The sequence below is a fragment of the Pteropus vampyrus genome, unplaced genomic scaffold (assembly GCF_000151845.1).
Source record: "Pteropus vampyrus isolate Shadow unplaced genomic scaffold, Pvam_2.0 Scaffold231, whole genome shotgun sequence".
Classification (NCBI taxonomy): Eukaryota; Metazoa; Chordata; class Mammalia; order Chiroptera; family Pteropodidae; genus Pteropus; species Pteropus vampyrus.
Genome location: NW_011889012.1, coordinates 984341 through 992050, shown reverse-complemented (window position 1 = coordinate 992050; position 7710 = coordinate 984341). Strand labels below are relative to the sequence as shown.

Here is a 7710-nt window from a genome sequence, read left to right as displayed (position 1 = left end):
TCCTTAGTCACATCGTCTGTAAGTCATGAGTTTTCTTTCTTTCTTTCCGACCCTAATACCATTCACTTCTCTTTCTGGCTTCACTGCACTGGCTGACGACTCTAGTTCAATGTCACGTAGAAGTAACAATGACAGACATCTTTAATCGCATTCCGGATCTCAAAAAGGAAAGCTTTCAACGTTTCACCACTAAATACAACATTCGCTGCAGGTTTTTACCAGCTTAAGAAGGTTCCCTTCTTTCCTAGTTTGCTAGGAGTCTCTATTATGCACGGATACTGAATTTTAACAGAAGCTTTTTCTGCTTCTGCTGAAATGATCGAACGATGTCCTCCTTTGTTCTGGGAATGTAGTGAAATCCATTGATATCGAAATATCTTACCGACCTGGCGTTACTGGACCAAACCTACTCTGACTCCGGTGCGTTACCCTTTTTTAGTATTTTGCTTGCGATTTTGGCGTTCATAAGTGCAGCACGTCTATAATGTTCCTCTTTCTTAATGTCCATGTCGGAGTTCGCGACGAGATTATTCTGACCTCATTTTATGACTCGGGCTGCGTTTCCTCTTTTTCTGTCCCCGGGAGACAGAAAATGCAAGATCGGCATCATTTGTCTCTTACCCGGCGGTAGGGTTGCTGCCGCCTTCTCCCTCAGGCCTGGCACCGCGGTCGGCCCAGCGGGAAGCTGCCTTTTTTTATGAGATTAACGGCACCATGCCTTGGAGTGCATTTTTATGCTGTATTTGGGTAGGAAGCATCGATACGTCGGGTCATCCAAGGGCTGGGCTGTGATCTGGCCTCCGTCCGCAGGAAGCCGCAGCCTCTGCCAACAGTCCATGTCATTCTCGAGCAGAGCCATTTTCTATTTTGGGGTCACGGAGCGGACCTGCTCACAGATGGGATCCAAGTTGGCCACTCGCTTGACAATATGTTTGCGTTTAGAGCTGAATTGGGTCTAAAAATAGTTCCAGGAGAGAGGGCTGCCGGGGCAGGCATTCTGCACGGCCGGTGACAGGTCTGGGGGCTCAGGATGTCGCCCCGGGCCAGGACGTGAGGGGGTCACATACCAGACCCTGCCTGTGGCCTCCGGGGGCCCGCCATCCGACTACGCCTTGCCTTGTCCCCAGGGCTAGATGCTGCTTGCTCTGGGGACCTTCCCGACCTCCTGGCTGGGGTGGCTCCTTGGTCCACCCCTACCCTCTCCCTCGTGAGACTGAGCCCCTCGAAGACAGTGCTGGCACCTTTACCTTTACCATACGGGTGCTGGGCCTCGATGCTTAGTGAGAACTTCGGGTTCGAGTCTACCTGAGCTCCCACTTGTCTCTGCCACCCCCAGCTTCACAGCCCCAGGCAGAACAGCCATTCCCCCTCACAGGGGCGGTTGTGAGGCTCGGAGTATCCAGGCACCCCGCTTTCTGGCTGCCCGTGGGCTCCTGTGCCCACGGGAACAGCTCTTTACTTGTGTCTACATCGGAGAGGTTTTGTTAGATAGGATAATTCAGGCAAAGTAAAATTAAAACACTGTCTGGAGGCACTTAATAAGTGTCTCCAAAACACTAGCGTCACCATCATCACCATCGCCATCATCATCATCACTACCACCATCATCATCACTGTCAACATCATCACTATCTTCTGTGAAGCTCCAAGGGTGGACACAGCCAGTCTCGGCCCCACAGTGTAGTGGGCAGGCCCGGGAATCAGGGACAGTAAGTGACAACAACCACAAAGTGCCATTCTCTCATCGCCCGGCAAAGCTTAGGGGAAGAGCAGGTCCACTGCAGGCCTGGGTACGGGGACGCGGCTGCTCATGCACCGCGGGTGGGTGACCTCCTCATAAACAGTTTGGCTCTGTCCATCTATTAGAGGTTTAAATGCTCCTCCCTTTGACCCAGCAATTCTGCCCCTAGGAATCCACCCTAGAGAAATGCGTTTGCTCCTCCGCGAGGGAGAAGGAGCTTGGGACGCAGGGCGGGGCGGGTCAAGCGCATCGAGACTGCACTGCGGGCCCAGGAAATCAGGGGAGCTTCCTGGAGGAGGTGGCGCAGGAACCGGGCCTTGAAGGCCAAGCACAGTGTGAGGGGCGAGCCCTTGCTGGCCCTTGGGCCTCCTTGGGGTCTTTCCACGGCGAGGTGGACGGAGAATTGATTGTGAAGAACTATAGCTGGATTTCTTGACAGTATTTGCCCTGTCATCTATTTTAAAGGCCTTTTAAGAGAAAGGACCCCAGCTGGAGAAATTATCCTCTCCCAGTCCATCCAGGCCTTAGAAAGCGGGGGGCTTCCCCAGAGTTCCCTCTCCGCAGATGTGAAAGGCAGGGGGCCCAGGCTCAGGCCGCCTGGGCCGGACTTCACCGCGGGTCTGTCACCCGTCAGAGACTGGGGTGGGGGCTGCCAGACACCAGAAAGGAGACAAGAGACAGCTGGCCCTGGTGACAGCCCCAGAGCGGCCCCTGCCCCCCGCGCCCCCTCCCCACATCCTTCTCCCCACGCCCCTCCTCGCCTCTGCGTCCTTCCTGAAAATTAAAAAGAAAAAGAGCTTATTGCCCTTTTCTGACGTTAAAAGCAGCATATGTTCATTGTTGAAAAATCAGAAAATGAAAGTCGGTCGTGATATCAGTGCCAGTATCTGCCTGGACCCTGGACGGCTGCGCCCCAGACGACAGCAGACTCTGGGGCGCCTCTCGCCCTCTGCACGTGAAAGGCTCTGCCAGGCTCCGCACTCGGCCGAGGCCGTTGGCGGGTGTAGGACGCCACGGGCTTTCCTGTCCTCAGAACGGCCGTGTGGCCCGGGGGACGTGCTTCACGCCCCCTCCGTGGCTGTCACTCAGTTTATTGCTCAGGCCCCGGCCTCCCCATCTGTCGAAAGGGTGCCGTCTCTACATCACAGAGCCCTTGTGAGGAGTCCCCAGGACTACCCTGGGTCAAGCAGTCAAGGGCTGTGCACACAGTGTGCCCCCCACAGACCCCTAGGAGCTCCCGCCCCTGTCCCCTCCCCCGTGGTGAGGGCAGGCCACCATTCCAAGCCCCGTGAATGCAGCACACCCACCCGGACCCCACAGCCTGCTTGCCGCAGACTTGGGAACACCGTCCCCTCTCCCAGGCCGGCCGTGGCTGTGGCTCCCGCAGCTGGCAGGCCTGGCGGTGAGGTAGTGTCTGTGCCCGGCACGGGGCCGGTGCCCGTGTGACGAGGGCGTAGAGCACGAGCCGCTGGTGCTGAGCGGGTAGGGGCGCGCCACCCCCCAGCCCCTGCCCCACTTGTGACCGCAGCCCCCACCTGCGCAGCGGGGAGGAAACCCCGGGCTGGCCTGGGGCGCTGCCAGCCAGATGGTTTGGGGGAGATGTGGAAAGATGAGGTCACAGGGACGGAAGTTGTCACTTGTTTACAGTAAAACACCCACTGCCAGAGCTGCAGTGTGCAGGGTCACACACAGTCCCATGGACGGACAGTCCCTGGACAGAGCGGGCAGCCCCAGGAGGCCCTGGCAAGGACACCACGGCAAGGGGGCCTCGGTCATTGGCAGGCATGTTTGCAAAAGGCTCTGGGCCACAAGGACGTGCCACAGGGTCACATGTGAGCAGCTGGGTGCTGCTCAGGGCTTGAATCGCATGGCCCTGAGGAAACTCTGCAGGTCAAATGTTGTGCCCTGTAGGAGGGACCCGAGTGCCCGGGCCTCAGACCCACCGACAAGGAGACCCCGGAGGCCTCAGAGCGAGGCAGGAGCCAGAGCCACTGACAGGCCTTGGCCTCCCCAGGGCACCAAGGGGACCAGGTCGCAGAGGCGTCAACCCTCCTGTTTTAAACAGGGAGTCACGGAAGCATGCTACGTGGGAGTGAGGGGGACCTGTGGCCTGGGCTCGCCTGCAGCCTGGGAGAGAGTTTGAGGGGAGTCTGGGGTGTGGGACAGCCAGCAGGTCATCAGCATGTGTGACACAGACATTCTCATTGGACTCATTCATGTGCATTAGACTCACACATTTCCACCCACTATCACACGCACACACTTACATGCTCACGCACACACACCCCACGCAGCCCAAGCCCCGGGAAGACACTGAGCGCAGGTGGCTCCCTCTCAGGCCACCAACTGGCCCTGACTGTCACCCACACATGCAGTGTCTAAGCCTTGATATCTGGAGGACGGGAATGAGAACGCCATGTCCATTTCGGAAGGACCCCGGGACCTTTTCCTGTGGCCCAGGATGTGCAGAGCCACCTCCCATCAAAGCTGGTCAGAACCCCAGAGCCTGCCCTCAGGGGCCCCGGGGCCTGGCCCTGGCGGCAGGACGTGGTGAGAAGGAAGGGGCTGGCCCCCCGACAGGCGGATCCGTGCACTGCGTCCCCCAGAACTCCACTGGAGTGCCACCTATGCACCAGCCCTGGGCCAGTCCCTGTGAGCGTGTAAGAGACAGAAACTCTCGCTCGGGAGCTCCCGGGCTGTGCGGGGCCAGTCCTCACCCCTGGAGCAGCTGGGGGCTGCCGAGAGAGGAGGGGCCTGTTGGAGAGCCGCGGCTGGGGCCTGAACCCCGCCGAGCCTGGGTCCTGTCGACACTTAGCCCCATCAGTCACTGTGTCAATCAGTCGTCCTTGGCTGAAGCCGATTTGAGTTGTATTTCTGCATCTGTGACCACAAGGGGCCAAATGAACCTAGTAATTGGCCGGGGTCTTCTGTTCCTGAAAGTCACGGTCTGAAGATGTACAGGGAAGGCAAGCTGTCACATCAGCCAGACAGTCGCTGGTGAGTTAGCGCCCACTCGCCCGCATGTCTACTTTGCCCGCGTGACCCAGGGCCACACCATGACTTCCAGGGGGGCCCCGTGTACTTTTTTTCTAGGACCTCTTCCTCCATTAAAAAAAAATATATTAAAAATTATATTTTACAGCTGCGTTGGTACAGAGTCAAATGGGATCCAGGCTGATTCATGATCACATATTTATTATTGTCTTAGCATTTCCTTCTGGTTTTAAAAGCAGCTAAAATCTAACATTTCCGGGCCCCGTGTGTGACACAGCCAGTCAGAGACCCGGACACTGTACCGCCCAGCAGGCTCCCCAAACGCAGGACACGCAGCCGCGGAGGAAAACGCCCTCCCGCCAGCCGCTCACGCAGGAGACAGGAAGCCCGCTCACACTCCCGGAGGCCGGCGCCCGAGGCCCGGGAGAGCTGGCCCGCGGGCCACCGACCAAGAGAAGCCCAGGGACAGAGCCCAGAGAGGTGATCGGAGCCCCCGGGCCAGGCCCTGGGGACACACAGAAGGCCCTCTTCCCGGCACCTGTCCGGGTACCCGGGACCTCCCAGATGCCTCCGCCCGTCAGCCCCACCCGCCCCGTCCCCATTCCCGTCACCCAGAAATCACTCTGGACACGGCCGGCTCCCTCAGGGCCCCCTCCAGGAAGTGCCCACCTCAGGCGGCCCCCGGGCCTGGGTACCAACTAACTTCTCAGCCCAGTTGGCACCAGCCTCTGCACCCCCCGCTCGAGGTCCACCGTCCCCAGCTGTGCCTGGCTGCCTGCAAGAGACACTTCAGGCACAACCCTCACTGCAGCAGGTAGGCCCTCAGGTCACCTGGTTCAGCCTCCGTGGCCCGCCGGGCCTGGCTCGTGTCCTCGGCCTGGCCCTCCCCCACCTCCTTCCTGGAAGGCGTGACCCTGGCGAGCTGATGGGACTTGTTAAACCATGATGGTCCCATGAGGACTGTGAGGGGTGATGCTGCCAACTGAGACGGGTCTGGGGTAGGGGAGGTGACAAATCCTAATGAGAACCAGAGGAAGCTGGCTGCCCGGCCCTTCCTGGCGCCCCAGCGCCCAGCGTGTCAGTGCCGGGCGTGGCCAACGGGTCTGTCTGTCGTGAGCATCTGGGCCCCAGTTCTTTGGCAGACAGTTCAAAAGTGAATATGAAGACCTACTGTGTGCTACAAAATACTCATCAAACCACATCTCACTATTGGTTTAATTTTCAAAATAGCTTTCTCCTCTTCACTTTACAGACGAGGCAGCCGAGGCCAGGGCCCAGCTCCTTCGCTTGGTTACACAGCTGTGGAGGTGGCCCTGTGGCCTCACCACTGCTCGTAGCCAGGACAATCCCACTCAAACCCAAGGCACACGGGAGGAAGGGAGGAAGGGACGGAATCTGCTTCCCTCGGGGGGTCACTACGGCAGGGCCCCCGGATCTCCATGCACCCCCACTCTACTCCGGGTTGGGGACGGGTGGGCAATTGCTCTCGCTAGCTGAGGACCACGGAGGCCCGGGAAGGGGCTGCTGCTGGGCCGCCAGGGCCAGGCGTGTGCTGGGAAGGGCCCCTGCTCCAAGGCGCCCCAGTGCAGGGATGATAGTGCTGAAACTCCACCCGCCGCGGGCCCACTGCGCGCCGGGGGCCCCCCCCCCCCGCTCTGCGTCCGCACACGCTCCGCCTCCTCACGGCACACGGACCGAACGGGCTAAGAGTCCGCGCGTGATGAACCGCTGGCATTTTCCATTCCCCTTACACCGTATGCCCCAGCGGCTCCACACTGGATGGGTGGACGGGGACACGAAGATTTATTCCTTAGCTTGTTCTGGGACTTTGTAGCCACCTTCTGTGACCACACGCGAAAACGAGACTTGCTTTTTTCTATTGGAAGGGCGCAGGGGTGAGGGCCGAATGAGGCGGTGCAAAAATTCATTTATTTTCACCTGGAGTTTTGAATAGACACTACGAGAGGGAAAGGTCACGTGTAAAGAATTAGGAAACAGAATGGCTTTGAACTTGACCACGGCTATGCTGGCAACTAGAAGACGATGGAGCGTTTCCCGTACAATTGGTTTCTGCCCGTATTTTTCTGTAGGAAAAATGGTTTTCAAACTAGAATTCTATACCCAGCACAACAGACTGAGTTTTGTGTCTCCCCCAAATTCCTATGTTGAAACTCTGCCCCCGAACGCGATGGTGTTTCGAGGTGATTAGGTCCCGAAGGTGGAGCCCCCACGAATGGGATCAGCGCCCTTACGAAGGAGACCCCGGAGAAACAGGAAGACGCCCCTGAGGAAGCAGGAAGCAGGAAGCAGGAAGCAGGAAGCAGGAAGCAGGAAGCAAGCTCTCGCCAGACACGGAACCTGCCGGCGCCTCGCCCCTCATCTTCAGCCTCCAGAACCACGAGAAACACGCTCCTGTCGGAGCCGCCGGACGGCCCGGGACGGCCCGCCCAACTACCGATCCCGCGAGGGGACAAACCGGGTCCTTCTCGAGCAGCTGCGTTCCCGGCACCTCTAGCTCCCTGCACCGTTGTCAGAAAGACAAGCGAGTCCCTGCTCCACCAAACAAGGGGGTCAGTCCGGCCCGGGGAAGATGCACGACGATGATCTGTCCACACGTCTGGAGGTTTAGACAAGAGGCGGAGGGTTTGGTGTTGAATTAGAAGCACATTAAAAAAAAAAAAAAAGGTACAATAACATAGCGATTGATAACCGTAGGGGGAAAGATAAGTCAGGAGAAGTAATCGCGGAGTGTGACTTAGCTCCGCAGAGTGACGTTTACATGTCTGCCTCGAACCAGCTTGCTCCGTCTGTTGGGGGGTGCGGGGAAGGAGGGGTGGGGCTGGGGCAGGGGTGACGGGGACGAGAGCTGGGACACAGTCCTCCTTTGTCAGGGAAGCCGGCAGATATCGACCAAGTCGAAAAAGCCAGAAGCAGCAATGCGACAATGTTCCTTTGGAATACAGACCTAAATACGG

At 58.5% G+C, this 7710-nt stretch overlaps 1 protein-coding gene across 1 annotated transcript in view; it reads left to right on the top strand.

The window, feature by feature from the left end:
- The window catches only part of HTRA3 (HtrA serine peptidase 3), a 35774-nt gene extending 28524 nt beyond the window's left edge, over window positions 1-7250 (top strand). The window contains exon 10 of the mRNA XM_023519675.1: window positions 7122-7250. Within this exon, the coding sequence (XP_023375443.1) occupies window positions 7122-7250 (129 nt within the window). The remainder of the gene's footprint in view (window positions 1-7121) is intronic.
- The last annotated feature ends 460 nt before the right edge of the window (window positions 7251-7710 follow it).